The 17,245-nt window shown below is 38.3% G+C and overlaps 1 protein-coding gene across 1 annotated transcript in view; it reads left to right on the plus strand.

Moving 5' to 3' along the window:
* The first annotated feature begins 4,306 nt into the window (after nt 1–4,306).
* LOC139685814 (mediator of DNA damage checkpoint protein 1) overlaps nt 4,307–17,245 on the plus strand; it is a 222,783-nt gene continuing 209,844 nt past the window's right edge. Inside the window, exons 1-3 of the mRNA XM_071582932.1 lie at nt 4,307–4,382; nt 9,063–9,094; nt 14,202–14,316. Coding sequence (XP_071439033.1) covers nt 4,307–4,382; nt 9,063–9,094; nt 14,202–14,316 — 223 coding nt within the window. The remainder of the gene's footprint in view (nt 4,383–9,062; nt 9,095–14,201; nt 14,317–17,245) is intronic.

Here is a 17,245-nt window from a genome sequence, read left to right on the forward strand (position 1 = left end):
AGGTAGGAAAAATTAAACGCTGTGGTTTTCGAGATCTCATATGAACCTGCAGAGATGAAAGAAAACCTCGTAAGGTAAATAGCAACCCTGCATGGGAAAAAGTATGTATAAATATTAATTCAAAATAAAAAGATGATAAACGAAGGAATTTGAAGAAAATATCGGATAGCCGAAGCATTAATGGCAACTATAGACTGAGTCAGTGACAAATATGCTCGTTAAAGTGCAAAAATTTCATTCTTTAGGTAGCTGAATCACCGGTAGCAGTAAGGGGAAGGGGTTGATGATAAGAAGAAGAGTCTACGCTAAGAATGCTTCTACCCATGAATACGAATTACACCAGAAATATCCACCAAAGGTTGGATTTAAGAGATGTCATTTTCGGGGATCCCACATGTCACATTATCAACAGAAAAGTTTTCCCAAGACGGAGAGCTTTTATTGTTTCCCAAAATTCTAAGAGAGCATGACGTAATTTGAAATTAAACTTGTTCCGTGTAGTGAAACTGGTCTAGCTACATGTAAATGAAGTGCCACTTTATTTCATTCTTAAGTTTAGCTATCTTTCCAAGGAGGGTGTTTCCTCCTTTTTTTAAGGCCGCCCTTGTCTACCGCATCAATAAAATGCCTACATTTTCAACGTCTCCGTACGAAAGGTTCATGCCCTTTTGAAGCTAATATCCACGTGAACTAAACTTAGTACAACAATTATGCTTTCTTTCTCCTTACACATGTTAGCATAATTCATAAGGTAAAGGTATGGGAATTTGTAATGAAAACGTTAAAATTATACTTGCTCGAGTGACCATATTTAGAATACTTTTTAAATTAAGATATTTATTTCTTTAAAAAGGAGCTATTCTTTAAATACATTAATAAGTAACTTTGGATATTTATCAACATATTCAACACACTGGAATTAGAGGCCATCGTTTTCTACTCAAAGGGAAGAAATCTCTGGAGTGGTAATTACTCTTCCCTCATCCACTAGCCCGTGGGGAGCATTTCAACTGCACCGTAATGCCTTACGAAAATGACTACAAACTGGGATCCTAATGCCACATTTCTTTCATTGACGCAATGTCTACTCCGAGCTCATCTCACTATCCTGTGCAATGAGAATCGATTGGCCATTGACCGTCAGACCTGTGAGTCAAGGTTTCCGGAAATCTGTGACCATGTTGCGTGCGAGAGGGAAATGCTTGCATGATTAGTGTGAAGAGGCTGAGTCAGGGGTGAGGACAGGTGGTGATGGAATTGATTAAAATAAGTCAGACGACCAGCTTTTAGTGATTCATTCAGTACAGGGGTTGAGCTGATAGCTCAATACGAAAAATTTAGTCGTTGTGCTGGTGTCGTCGCTAGTGTGCTGACGTTCCATGTATAAGGCCCCCGTTTAATCTTCCCCGTTGAAAAGCATCGCAAGCATTTTCTATCCCTACTTTCAATGCGATGTGAAGAGAACCTAAAAAATTCGTCGTTGGGAGGAACTTGATCATCTGTTGTCCTTCAGCGTCTTTCTTAAAGAGTGTGCTAATTACACACCTACGAGTTTTTTTACCACAATTCCGCGGTTTCTTACATGTATATATATATATATATATATGAATAAATAAATAAATATAAATAAATAAATAAGTAAATAAATAAATATATATATATTTATATACATTTATTTATTTACTTATTTATATTATACTTACATATATATATATATATATATATATATATATATATATATATATATATATATATATATATATACAGGGTTCGTCCGGAAAATAAGTGTACTGATTTTTTCCCGCCGCTTCAGGCGCGCCCAGCACCGCTCTGACGGGCTGCGATTGGAGGGGGGTATGTTGGCAAGCGACGCTGAAAAAGGCAGTCGGCTCTAAGCTGTGGTGTAGTGAGGAGCTCTGTTAACGCGAACCTCCACGCTCGACCCACGTCACGGAACGCGATGCCGAAGTTTTTGGAGCAGCGTTATTCCATCAAATTTGCGGTAAAGCTTGGGAAATCGTCTACCGAAACTGTCGGTATGATTAACCAGGCTTACGGGGAGTCAGCCATGTCCAGAAACATGATCTTTCGGTTGCACAAGATGTTCGTGGAGGGCAGAGAAGAGGTCGACGACGAACCACGGCCTGGACGCCCATCAACGACACTCACCGACGAAAGTGTGCGAAAAGTTCGCGATGTACTGAACACTGATCGTCGTCTTAGTGTTCGGATGATAGCAGAGCAGTGTAATCTTCGAAAACGAGTCGCCCGCGTCCGGCCAGCGATTAAAAACATCTGGCGGCTGCATCACGACAATGCGCCGTCTCACACCGCGCTTGTCGTGTCGGACTTCTTGGCCAAGCACGGCGTGGCAACGCTGCCGCACCCGCCCTACAGCCCGGACTTGCCACCACCGGACTTCTTTCTGTTCCCGAAGATAAAGAGGAGTTTGAAAGGAACGCGATACGGGACTTTGGACGCCGTCAAAGAGGCCGTGACGACGTGTCTTCGAGAGGCTCCCGATGATGCCTTCGCAGGAGCGTTCCAGGAATGGGAACGCCGCTGGAACAAGTGTATCGACTCACAAGGGTCCTATTTTGAGGAATATTAGCTTAAGATATGTAAAAGTGTAATAAATGTTTTTTCCTGAGCTCAGTACACTTATTTTCCGGACGAACCCTATATACATATATATATATACACACATATATATATATACATATATATATATATATATATATATATATATATATATATATATATATATACTCATTTATATAGAAACAGATATAAGGAAAAGGGATAGGAACACACATAAACGACGATTTCCGCCTTCCCCACCTTTATTGTGTTCGTCCTTTGTGTGTTCCTATCCCTTTTCCTTATATCTGTTTCTATATAAATGAGTATTTATTCGCCGTTTGGCGGGATTTCGTGTTTGAATGTATATATATATATATATATATATATATATATATATATATATATATATATATATATATATATATATATATATATATATATATATATATAATATACAGGAGGATGATGATAGGAGGATGGCAACGGGAAACGACCTCAATTATCATTCCCAAGAATACGAATACGAGGGTTACTATTTATATTTTGAGCCTTGACAACACCAAGTGCTTTAGGCGCCATCAGACGTTTCCATCTGAAAGTTTGACCCTTTTAGCGATTGCTCTCTTCAGAATCTTTTGGTGTTTGATTAAAAATGGTGTTGTTTGCAGTGACTCGAAAATTTTGTCTCAGCGAATAAATGGAGTTAACTCGTGAACGTTTTCGTGCGATGATTTTTTACGACTTTCGACGTGGATTATCAACTTAGGAATGCATCGATCAACCAACTTCCACTTTTAGGAATGTAGCCCCTTCCTTTGCCACTGTGAAACGGTGGTGTGTTAGGGAGGAAGAAAGGGATGGACGAATGGTAAGGGACAAGGAGACGAGGGGCAATGACGGCTATCGGATAGTATCAGTGGAAGGTGTTAAGCACATTAGGTTTGGAAGTTATTAGCGCCCATATGTGGACCATCTCGCGTGTTCTCTCGGATATACTGCTTGCGGATTCGGGTACGGTTTCAATCACCAAAACAGTGAAGTAAATGTCATAGGATTGATCGCGGGAAGTATTGTTAGGAGGGTTGAAGTAATTCAAGAAGGCTGGAGAATTAGGCAGAGCAACGGTGGTTGTTCATTCGTAGTGAAACAGTAATAGTGCTTTCACCCCCATAGAATTCAGGACAGAAGTTACAGGAGGGGTAGATAATGTTTTTTAAGGCGAATAAGTAATGTTTGTGTTTGGATTTTGGAATGAGGGTGGTAGTGGGTTGAATAGGTTGCAGCATTTGGGGGGCTCGTAGGTGGCCTTATCGATTTGAAGTTGTCGCGCAAATTTGACGACGTTTAAAGGAGACAGGGGACAATGTGGGAATGCAGGTGATGTTGACAGATTGTTTTACATAATTGCCTACAATTTGCTTATCATATTTCTGACTTCGTGAGTTACGAGAAAGGATGTGTTGATTAGATTACGGCGTTTTTTTGTAACGTGGACTGTTTTGGAGGAAGGTTGGTCACTAGATTTTCTGGGTAACCATGTTTCATGAGAGATTTGTACTGTTGGGGATTGGTTGGTTAAATCTGGACTAAGGTGTTTTATTATAAACCCAAATATTTTTAAGGGCATGATATCGAGGAAAGTAATGGTTGGTTAGATATAGATAAAGTGAAGTGAAAAAGAGGAGCTGAGGGAGAAAATGAAGGAGGATAAAGTTTCGCACCTATGGGACCCAAGGAGGAAAATGCCTTCAATATAGCAGGCCCAGAAGAGTGGCTTGAGGATTTGATGTTGGAGACAGGTGTGCTTGATTTAGCCCATTGTTTCATGAGCGGATGCAGGAGGCATACGCGTACCCATTGCGGTGCCTTTAGTTTGTAAATAATATTAATTTTTAAAGTTGAATGCATTTTTTATTTGGACGATTTGAGCAATTTGGATGAGAAAAGCAGTTGAGGGGGTGTGTGGTGTGGCTCGTTAAATAAATTAAAGGCGGCATTGAATAAATAAAGACAAGGGAAAACTAAGCTTTCGAGACCCGGCCACATTGGGCCATTCGCCGTGGTGCCTCTCTCCTGTATTCTCCAATTAGAAAAGACATCAATAAATTTCCTGACCCTTAGCTGAGGAACCTGATTGATGTATCCTATTTCCCCGGATGACTCTCCTGCAACACAACTAAAGTGGCGGTGAATAGACTCTTCTTGGCAGGAGGAACCAACGTTTTGCAGGGAACAAGCTTGATCAATGGTCAGTGATCAATCTATTTTTCAACAGCCGGCGCAGTGAAGTAGGGGGAAATTTCGTCATTAGTAGTATTTTATTATTTGAAAATTTCCAATATGTGGGACGTCAATAACACACAATTCCGTGGTCAATTCACTGGTAACGGTTTGTGATAGTTTTCCTCCCCTAAAGAACGGGGGCTGGATGCTAAAATATCTAGCCCAGATACCTTCAAAAGCGGATTTATTTAAAATCAACAGTTCGTTGTGGATAAAAGTAAAGACTTTCTCGGCGAGGATCAGTGGCCCCTTGTTGTCTTCTTACCTAGAAGGAGCTAAGGGAGCTGTGCCAGCATCAAAGACCCGAAGATGGGTTCACAGAGACAGTCTCAACGATGACAGTGTCTTTATCTAGAAGCACGTCCAAAAACGAATAAAATGACATCAAATTAATCACTATATACGAGTAAATAATCATACAATTGCCACAAAAACTCTATATATTATAAATACAAGAATAAAAGCCAATCGCTTCTTCAACAAACGCTTCAGAGAATAAAAAAATACGGAAGTTACAAATGCTGCGAACTATGAAGGGAAATGTATTCACTTTTTAAACAGGGCCGAGAGAGATGAATGGCTTCCTAATTCAGATTTTATATTGATGGCTAGGAACAACCAAGAGAATTGATATGCACAACCAAATTCACAATTAAATGAGCTTCATACCGTATTCCGCCGTCACATTCCTCCTCTTAATGTTCATCACTTATTCGTATCCCTTGGTTTTAGAATAAGAGCCCAGAAAGTACTTTCTCCCCCAACGTTTTGTTTACACAAACTTTTATGCATACCTCCTCTGATGAAACATGTTTCAAACATGACAAATTCGGCCTCACGTACAATTGCAATAAACATGTTTTCAGAAGACTTCTAAATTTTCTCCTGTAAATTTAAGATGATAAAATTGGAAAAAAACTATAAATAAATCACAATAATAATTCTCTGTTGCAATTAAGTCAATTTTAAGGCGCAAGAGTTATAAGATGATATGATAAGCGAGATTAAAGTTCTTTGGTGTTTGTGATCGAAACTCAATTTAGTGTACCAGCATCCAAAACCATCCATATCTAAAAGGTCAGAATTATGTCGGCTGTGAGTTACTATAGCCATTTGATTGAGCTGCACAGTTTGTATAAAAAGTATCTGGAAAAGTTTCGGAAAAAACAGATTTATTTCAGATGTTGCCACAATGCTTCAAAATTCTTCGAAGAACATCCCTTAAGGGTCGACAAACTTTTACCAGCGGCTTTTTCACGACTCGAAGGCTCCCTGGTAGGCGGATTCCGGAAGGTCCTGAAGTGCACGTATGCAAGCTTATTTGACGGCACTTTGGGTCCCATGGTGGTGTCCTTTGACGGAGGATTTCACCTTTGGGAATATGAAAGAGTCTGCTAGTACCAAGTAGGTAATATGAGGGGATTGGGGAATCGCTACGATGCCGTTGCAGGAGGTCTTCGCAAGCAGACACTCGACTATGCTCTGGGTCAAACGGCAAGACCTTTGGGACGAGTTTAGCACAGATCTTTCACATCGCCGAATTTTTAGTGATAATGGTGTGCAATGTCATCTTATCAATACCAATACGCTCTGCAATCATGCGCTCACTCAACCGACAGTCTGAATTCAGGACTTCACGCACACGTCATTGTTACCTATACCTTTAATACAAACATTGTGTGTAGTTCCGCCAATTGAGTTAAAGGTTTTGGATGCGATTAGATCTATAAACCCGGACAGAAATCTTTTCAAGAATCTTCTTGTATTTAAAAAACAAATTCTTTTCCTCTGAGGCACTCTATTCCAATACGACCTTCATTAGCACCACAACCTTAATATTTTAAATGTATGTATATTACCAGGTTAAGATCTCTGCTACAATAGTTTTCTATATTGCCCATCATCTTCTCCCATTACAAATGCAACGCTCATTTAATAACATCGCTACTTAAAAAACCATTTATGCATACGGTTCCAAACTTCTTCAGTAACCTTTGGATGATATAAGTTTGAAGAAACTTCACCATTTTGGTGTCATAAGTAAACAAAATACAAAAAAATATAGGCATAAAAATTGATTGATGACTTAATATTTCGGTGGTCCCAACCACCTTCGTCAGTATGTGAAGACTATTGCGCCCTATCGGGCCAAATTTAAGTCATCCAGTGTTTTTTATGCATCTCCATGTGTATTTAGTTCACGCGTGTACAGGTATATAAAGAGTACATTGAACCTTTGTGAAAATCTCACGAATGTGAATAATAATGTATATGAAGTTAGCACCAGCGAACAAAGACAAAAACACAGAAACACAAAAAAAAGAAAAGACACTCACACGTTTTCGAATTTTCGGTGGTACCAGCCACCTTTCTCAGGATGAGGGAAGAACTCAGTAGAGTTCCTTCCTTCTTTTCCTTGAGAAAGGTGGCTTGTACCACCGAAAATTTGAAAACGTGTGAGTTTCTTTTCTTTTTTATGTTTGTAATGTTTTGTCTCTGTTCACTAGTACTAACTTCATATACATTATATATGTATATATATATACATATATATATATATATATATATATATATATATATATATATATATATATATATATATATATAAACCATAAAACCATAAACACAGTAATCAACCCGAAGGTCGGTTTGGTAGGTACCCCGACGGCGTGTGAAATTCACACATCAGGGTAGGGGGGGCCAGTTCCTTTCCCTGTGCCGGTAATGGTTTCCCAGGAAGACCTGGTACCCGAAAAATCACATAGCTTGGGTGGGCTACAGGTGCCCAGAGTGCCGTGCCCGGGAATCGAACCCGGGATCCTCCGGTCAGCAGCCCCCCTGGACTACCGCGACCCACATACACACACATATATTATATATAAATTATATATATATATATATATATATATATATATATATATATATATATATATATATATATATATATATATTGTTATATTCGTAGGCCAGTTCAAAAGCTATCTAAACGTAGAGACACAAAGTAAGCATAGTCATGAATGTTTGACGTCCTCGAATGCCGTTCTCGGGGAAGAACGAAGAGGAGTATGGGGGAGGGATGTGGAGGGTTTATGTAAAGAGTTAATGTACGCTGGGTGAAGGAAAAAGAAGGTAAGAGGGGATAGCGGCCGTTGAATAATTGTAGTGGTCGATATTAAGCCCGTGAGACATAAAAAAATTACCCCGGAGGGCTCATTAGGATGTGGGCATAGTTTGGGAATATTAGGATAAAATTTTGCGTTGGTAAAACAAGCAGTTATAGGATCAAGACAATTGATGAAAGGTATCCTAGATAAAAACACAAAGAATATATTAGCAAAGCTCTCACATGTAGCGTAGCGCTTTCTGGATTTGAAACCTAGTCATTGAGACAAGAGGATGAGTACAGATTTTACGATTCTAATATATGGTATGTTAATGAATCAAGGAAATAGGATGTAGAGGAGGATTAGCGGCGAAGTTTTAATTATGGTGGGCAAAGAAAAAGTTGGTGGTTGGATCTGAAAAGGACTAAAAATTAAAAGGAGGAAGTAATGAAAGGAAGTGGGATGTGGAAGGCGGAAATAAGAGGGAGAATGTTTGGTATACGAGGTGGAGGAATTGAAAGAATAGACTTTTCAGAGAGCTCGAAGGCAGAGAAAAGTTCTGTGGATATTTCGAGGGAAAAATAAAGGACGAACAAAAAAAAGTTGTCGTGGTAGTTGGAATATAATAGTTTTTGGAGCCTGTCCAAAACCTTTATTTAGCGGGTTGAATACCTTGAATGAATGAAAAGATACTAACTCTGTGCTTCGCAACTAGTGTATTCGAGACGCATATGTGTTAATGATTCCAACTATGACATAAATTTAAAAAGGAAAATTATGTGGTACAATGTCATTCCAACGTACATTTTAGTAGAAATTAGAAAAAAAAATATTTCGATGTTGTGTTTGCCAATAACCGTTGACTGGTGGCCAAGAAGGAATCCTAAAGGTAGCCCTACAGTGAACTGCAAAGATTCCATCTTAATAAATACAACGATCTTACCGTCATTTTATTACTTAGAGTCACTTGTCTTGGAACAATATGCAAAAAATCTAGGACAAAACTAAGAAAAGTCCAAAACAATTATCTATTGATGAAAACTGTACTTGGAAGATAACTTAAATATTAGAAAAGTATTTATTCCTTCATAGGGAAGCAGGAAGAAGAGAGGGGAGAATCAGAAGTGAGTGGAAAAAATGATTAAGGACCCAGATACGGGTAGAGTTATAGGGAAATGGTAAGGAAATAATAGACGGACTAAATAAGAATAAAATTACAGACGAAATGAGTGGGACAACGGATGGGAGAATGAAATGGAGTAATGGAAATACAGAATTTAGCACAAAAAAGTACGTAGTGTTGCATTACAAACGTACGTAGCCTCAATGCGAGGAGATGGAGAGTTTACTTAGGAATGGGTATACTTTAGGGAAAGGTTAAAGCACTCCCAGTACGTAAGAAGAAAAATAAATATGCATTTTAAAATTAAAGAAAAGAATGATAGTCGGCGGTGATATTTTATAATAATAGAAATTAAAGATTCGTCTGGAAAACATTCAATTAAAATAGAATATTACCAGAGAGTTGGAATTAATGAATAGACCATTTGTGGTTTAATATGTCAGCAAGCTTTAACTTTGAAAGAGATTTAAGTCCGGGCACACCTTTTTGCAAAAAGGAAGTGCATTGTGGGAATTGCAATTGAATAATACGGAAACTAATCATATTAATATCTTGAGGATAGATAGCATACCTGCGGAACTACCTATGCAGAACATATGAGTAGAATGGAGAGATCGGAGACTTAGTTGCTACCAGTGTATGTCTCCGACTGCTCAGGTGCGTGTAACAAATGGAAATTCCGGTTGAAAAATGTTGAGATGATGGGACAGGGATGTCCATTATCAACTGTGATTTTCTATGTGTACAGGGAGGAAGTGTAAAAGAAATGTAAAATAACTGGGTGTAGGAATGAAATTCAGCGAAAAAATTCTTAATAAATTAGTTTATAAAATGATCAAGCTTTAGTCAGCCAGTAAAAACGGGCTAAAATTATTGCTGAACTGATCAGGAAATCAATGCAATAAGTATGGAATGAATATCAAAGTAAAAAACAAAGGTTAATGGTTTAAAGGTGAAAACAAAGGTTTTGAGGTTTTCAATGAAGAGAAAGGCTAACTCACATATTTAATTAGGGGGCAAAAACGAAATCAGTTAGAAAATTTCACCTGTTTTGGAAATCAACCAAAATGTTCTAAGCTCCAGCGATATAAAAAGAGGGTTAGGCAAAGAAGCTTTCATAATGAGGTGGGAGTTGGTGATATGAGGGACGTAAGGGAGGGAGTAAGGATGTAATGAAAAATTATTGAAAACTTTGATATGGATTTTGTACGACGCAGAAACATGGTTGTTGAAGTAGAATAATAGACATTGTTTAGCCTATAGTCTAGCCACTCCTATTAAATCCGCTTAGGCAGTGTGTCATTTCGGTGGAGAGTGGAAAGGGGATGGAGACCTGGTTATTAGGGGTAAGGTTCTTTGGGTAAGTGAATCGAAAATCCAGGTTCTATGATAGATATTTTCGGTGGCGATGTAGGTGCATCGCATCTTAAACATCCCAAGGGGAGTCGCCAAAGATTATGACCTGGTTTACGTAGGTGTAGAGGGAATGGTATTAGAGAGGATCTCTCAGGGTGTCGCTGACTGTCGTCGTCCGATAAAAATAAGTACATAGACGTGGAGTGAACGCTGTTGCTAATTTATGATTCTTACGAGCAAATTGATTGTCTGTTCAATTTGTTCTTCAGAGGCTAGGAAAAGGAGAGGATAAGCGACTCTAGTTGATAATGTTTCTGTACGATAATTGAACATTTCAAGTTGTAAATCTTGATATGAGAAGTAGTTGAGTCTTTTTTCACTTTTTAATTGAGAAGAAAATAGAAAAAAAGTAAACACGAGCAAAGATAAAATTTCTTGCTATGTCTTTGATGCTGAAAGTGAGGCCATGAATAACTGCACCTGCGTATTGCTCACCGCCAAAACTACATAGATTCCGGGGACCAACTTTTGACGAAGGGTCAAAAGTCCTTTATTGTGCCGATCTCTCAGAGTTATCAGTGCTTTAATTCTGCATTTATTTTCTCTTCCGGCTATAACGTTTACTTGGATACAAAAACAATGCCCAACGAAACTTCCAGAGATAAAAATGCACCGCATAAACCGTTCTCCCCTATACTTGAAGTAAAATTCCTTCACCAGTAAAAGACTGTCATGCAGCTTAAGGATTTCATATACCTGAAAAAAATTAACTGGCAATAAATGAAAATGAAGAAGGTACCATACTGATACACATTGATATTAAATAAATAACTTCAACAATTTGATTACAAATATTCAAGGCTTTTTTTAGAATAAGTTTTTCCATATAATATTAGGAAATTCTGAAATTTCGAAACCTAATGCATGATGTAGATATCTACTCATGCGGAAAAGACAATTCAAATCATATTATGAACAATGCATGCAGAATTAAATTTATTAATAATGGGTACATATTTAAAATAAAAAATCAATGTTCTGCTCAAATACACAAATAGTGTCCGTTTTAGAATTGCGTATGAGTTTTTTTATGATACACGAGTATATACCTGTATTTGGGTGGTTTATAAGTCCTTAGAAAAAACTGGGTTAAATTAAATTGGCCAGATTTCTTTTATTATTCAATATAATCTTATTTTAGCCCGGTACACTTTTCCCAGCCCTTCTCCTGTTTTTTTAAGCCGTCCAAAAAGTAGGAATTCGGAAGGTCCTCAAAATAGGCATCTGTATCACCAGTGACCTCGTTCGACGTCAATCGTTTTCCGCCGAGTCATTTCATCAAGTTTGAAAATAAAAAAAAATATCACTGGGGCAAATTCTGGAGAATACAGTGAATGATGTAATAATATGAGCTCCACAACTTTCGCCATCGAAACTTTGCGGTGTGCACCCGTGCATTGCCTTGATGGAAGAGAATTTCTTTCTCTGCCAAATTATCTTTTTGTTTATTTTTTGTGCTCAACCGGTACCAAAACGACGCCCAATACTCTCCATTTATCCTTTGTCCTTTTCGCAAGTAATCAATTCAGATGATTCCGCGTGCATCCCTAAAAAAATCGTGGGCCCATAGCACCGTAGTAGTAGTTTTTATGGGAGGCGACCAACAGCTAAGTTCATGAGCGCCATTAGAGATGGATGGGAAAGAAGGGGTGGAGAGGATCCCTGCGTCGGCATTAGCCTACTCTTGTCGAAAGGCGCCAAGGGGTCCACAGCTTAAGGTCCCATCTGACGGACGTCGTACTCGCTGGACGTCGTTCTCCAGGATTTGAACCCGGGCCCTCTCGGTGGGAATCCTGTACGTCAGCTACCGCACCATCCTGCTCCCCCAAACACCGCCTTGACCTTTTTCGGAGCCGAGTTGCCTTTTGAAGCCCCCTGCATCGGCTGTTCCATTGTCTGTGGAGTGCAAAAGTGTATCCATGTTTCGTCCACAGTTAGGTATCGACGTAGAAACTCGTCCGGATTGCGTCAAAACAGTCTCCAAGTCGACCATACGATTACTTTTATTCTCCACTTCGGGAGAACGCGGTGCCCATCTTTTTGAGATCATTTTTACACCCAATTTTTCGCGCAAATTAAAAATACCATAGCATATAACATGCATGTGACCTCAAAGCTTTCGCAAGATTTGATTCGTCGATCACTCAAAAGCAAATCGTGGATTTTGTCAATCGTTTCGGAGGAAGTTACTTCTACTGGACGTCCCAAACGATGCTTATAGTTTGTGGATGTACGGCCACGCTTAAATTCATTAACCCAATTTTCAACAGTCGCAAACACAGGGGTAGACATACCATGAACTTCACCCAAATCGGCTTTGATCTCCTTCGGTGTTTAGTCTTGAAAATAGGAGTGTTCAATCACCGGACGAAATCTATAGCCCAATAACTATTTTTCACTTTGCTTTGATTGCACGAGATACAGTTTTGAGATCGCAGAGATATCCATTGCTGAACAATTTAAGGTATTAATAATTGAGACGCTTGAAATTTGTAATTAAGAATTTAACTGCTAATATGGTTGTTATGCTTATTTTGCTAGTTTATCCATCGAGTTCGAGTCCCAAACTCCAACATTCGGGGATCATTTTAAGGTACCTTATCAAATACCAAAAGCCATCCAGAGCCGAAATACTAATACCTGAATTTCAATGATTACGCATTTGTCTTGCAAAATTTTAATCGAAACCTTATTTGATTAAACATTACATAACGGTGAATGAAAAAGCTTTTCTAAATTAATGAATTTCCGAATTTATTTTTTATTATGTGATGGGCGAGGTTGTGAAATCATTAAACTTACTGTCCCATAGAGATACAAAGTATTGTCTTTCAGTTGTATCTCCACAGTTAAATATGTTCTATGTTTTACCGTCTGTGGTAATTTCCGTAAGCTAAGTGAAGTAGATGTCTGATGATAGTGTCGAGGTAGTATGAAATGCGTTTGCGATAAGGACCTTAAAAATGGCTAGCCAAAAACCTGGATCATAATGGGCGTTGCTGTTCGTTTTCATCAACGATTGTCGCCAGACCTCGTGTGGGTAGCGATAAGGGCTCCTCTACTTTAAAATATATTCGCGAATAATCGATACAAAGAACCTCGGAAAGAAACCCAAGTGTAGACTACAAGCGAAAAAGTTATTTTCATATGTGAATATATAAAATGCTTCCATTCGAGCCGTTTAAGAGAAACTTGTGGCATAAGAAGTTCATTTAATTAGAAATACCATAAAGAACATTGGCTGGATTTTTCCATAGCAGCACACAGTCCTGCATGCGGAATTATTTAATGCATTCTGGCTTTTAGAGGGTCAAGAGCTTTAGAGAATGGCAGATTCTTTTCACATTCGTAAGAAAACTTATGGAGTTTATTCCATGTAAAAGAGTTGAACAGAAGAAGGTCTAAGAATTGCTTAATGGCCCGCATAAATGGGCAATTTCCCAGAAATCAAATATATTTAGAGAAAATGGAGTTCACAAGATTCCTTTAGGGAACACGTTACTAGCAGACGATTTTGTTGAGAGTTTAGGCTCAATTTCTGTTCACAGTGAACTGATGATTCCACCTAATAACTACGTTGTTCAGCAGTAGTAATTTAGCATGCGTGCGTTATACTAAGCTATTAACTTTAACTCGCTTCATTAGAGCATACTGTAAAAAAATTGAAATACATTTCCTTTTCTTTGTTACAGTTACATTCGGAATACCGGAGCACGTACAGATGGCACGAGTACACGGGTCCGAGGCAAGAGGTGATCCGAAGGCCTCCGCAGCCAGTGACTGCCTCGGCTGGTTCTGGAGGAGGAGGTAAGACAACAGTCTCACCAAAGCTTCAACCGTCATTAGAAGAGCCATTGATATGGAAATATACCTTCCAAATTGAGTTTATTATACTTGGCCGTAACAAAGAATTCCAGTTCAATCGAATCTTTAGTTTAATTTTTCAATATTTTCTTTTTCAATTAAGAAGGTTTAGTAAGAAAGTTTCCTGATTCAACAATTTGCCAACGTGATACTGACAACGCTTTCATTTCGGAGATTAGTGGGCGATAATACTATACGATACAATAATGCTACCCAATGAACTGAGTTTTTGATTTACACTTCCATTTTTTGTGAAATATTTCAAGGTTGGACTAAGTACAGTAGTAATTAAACACTTCTTAGCAATTTTACACACTTTTTCTCACAGTACGTACCGGCTAGAGTTGTTGCTTGCGGTCAGCGCTTGAACCAGCCGATACCATAAAAAAAGGACATAGAGAGGCAAAATTATCATTTGGCCTTCAAAAACAACGAATGTACTTACTCAGTGATTATGAATTTTCACAAAGTAGAGCCTGAACCATTAAATTAATGCTTACTGGCTCTAAATATTTACACGTGTCTTCCAACTGCTGCCTTAATCGATTCAGCAATTATTAATAGGAAGATCTACGTTATTTTTATTAATTGGCGATTAAGTGTAACCTATTATTTGAGCTGAATACTTGTACATGGCTGTATCGGTCTTGGCCAAATTATTACCAATTTCGTTTACAGTGTTTCCGAATATCTACTTTATCGTTTTCCTCTTGAAAAAATTTAAAGGAAGGAAAGAGAAATTTTACCATACAATTACTTCGACGTAGCGACGAAAATCCGCTGTCTTAGTGTCGTTAAAACGGATCAATCATGAATTAAAATAATCAAAGTAGCTAAATGCGGCCCTTCCTGAAAACTGAACCATGGACTACCTCTGTGTAGTGGAAACGAGACTACGAAAAACTCTCGTAGTCTGTCAAGTGGAACCGCCGACAGGAGGGGGTTCTTTGCCTATTGAAGGGAAGAATATAAGAGAGGTTTTGCGTAAAATCAAGAGCCTTGAACTCTTTTCTTTATGATTCAAAGCAGCAATATCCTTCGAATTTATGACACACTTCGAGTCACTGCATTTTTACATTTCTATGAATGGACTGCGTTATTCATTATTACTATCAATAAATTCCTATTATAACCAATTATAACAAAAAATACATTAACACTCAGAAAAGATAAACCATTTTTTAGCTCCATATACCGTTTACTTAAATCATGCCGTCCAAAATTCCTATTCATGACCACCATCTACCTTTCTGGACCAGAATTTGTCCCTTTATCACAACCGTCAACATTCCTTGTATCTCATGAATTTACGGCTACCTAGTACACTTTCCTTTCACCACCCTGTCACGTGTTTCCTCTGCATTTCTTTGTTTGATTGTTTTCATTTTCGCCCATTTTATATTTTCATTCCTCTCCACACACGATTTTCAAAATTCTTAAACCTACGTCCATCATCTTGCCTCAACGGTCAATTGCCGAATCCATGTAAAGCTACGCTTTAGGTTAAAGTTTTCATCAGTTATTCTTTTGCATCTCTATCATTCTCTGGTGAAAATGTGATGCGTAAATACATAAGAATCTGAGCGAAGAGCTCTGTCGGGATTTAATGGTCGGCACTGAAGTGCTGTTTCGGGCTACGGGCGTTAAGTTCCTTCTTTTCATCGTTATCGCACCCTCGTAAAGTCCAAGGCTCTTGGAAATAACCGTTGCCGAGAGACGTGAGGCCGGAAAGGGGTGTTTTCTAAGAGACAGGTTTACCAAAGTGGAGGAATTAACTCACTCTATTTTGCACTTCAAACCAAGGAGCCAACACCATAAATTGATACGAGGATCGAATTTCAAGTGTATACTCTAGTTTAAAAGGTTGTTATTTCATTCTGAAATCACTACTGAATTGAAAAGACATTATCAGGCTAACCAATGCAATTCCTCTACTCGATGCGCAAATTGCTGTATTACTGGCTCCTCAAGATTCGTCAAATTTTACCAAGGGTTTCCGTGCTATGATTACCATGCTATACGGGTACGGGTATCACAGGTATATTGTTCAAATCTCAAATTTTTCCTGTTATATTTCATTATGGACTCCGTGTATATGCCATTAACAACACATTTCGTTCAACAACAACAAATGGAGGGCCCTGTGAATTTGAATAAAAAGAAATGGGCCAGCACAGTACCTCATGTATCATAAGTACGGCTTGCGGTCTAATGTATAAGGTTTTGTAATCATTTTATTTAGATAGAACTCAGCGGATTCATTATTTGTAATTAAACTAAAAATTTAAAACTCGAAATATTGTGACTTTGAGTTTCATTTCTTCTATTTTTTCGTCAACGAGAGAAACGAATCCCCATTTTTCTACATAAATGTCGTGTTGATTAAAGTAATTTTACAAATTTGTTGTAGTCAGCCAATAATGCAATGTGGATTAGACTGGAATTGCTTCTTCCTGCAGCCAATATTGGTGAGCAAAATAGAGGTTAATGTTAATTAAAGAGGGGTGGTGGTAAGATTTGGAAGAGGGTTAGTAGTCATTAGTTCGATGCTGAGTTGTCTGCGGTACTACTGTGATGCATGCATACTGCTATTAGGCTTGCTGTAGGCTCCTGTTGTCTAGCATCCTCTTGAAATGGTTTATTGCCTATATTGTTAGCTATGTGTAGATGTTTAGCAAGGGTACTCCCAAATTAGCTTCAGTGACCTTATTCATTTACTTCTTTCGGAGTGACGGATTTTATCGCAGCTTGACGTTGGGTTAATTAGGACTGAATGGTGGGAAGATCCAAACGATATGACCACCGAGAGGAACGAATTGTGAATAACACGCTTCAATGAACTCTAATTTTTCCTTGCTGAAAAATTAAATAT

The sequence above is a fragment of the Hetaerina americana genome, unplaced genomic scaffold (assembly GCF_022747635.1).
Source record: "Hetaerina americana unplaced genomic scaffold, ioHetAmer1.1.p SCAF_12, whole genome shotgun sequence".
NCBI classification, from domain to species: domain Eukaryota; kingdom Metazoa; phylum Arthropoda; class Insecta; order Odonata; family Calopterygidae; genus Hetaerina; species Hetaerina americana.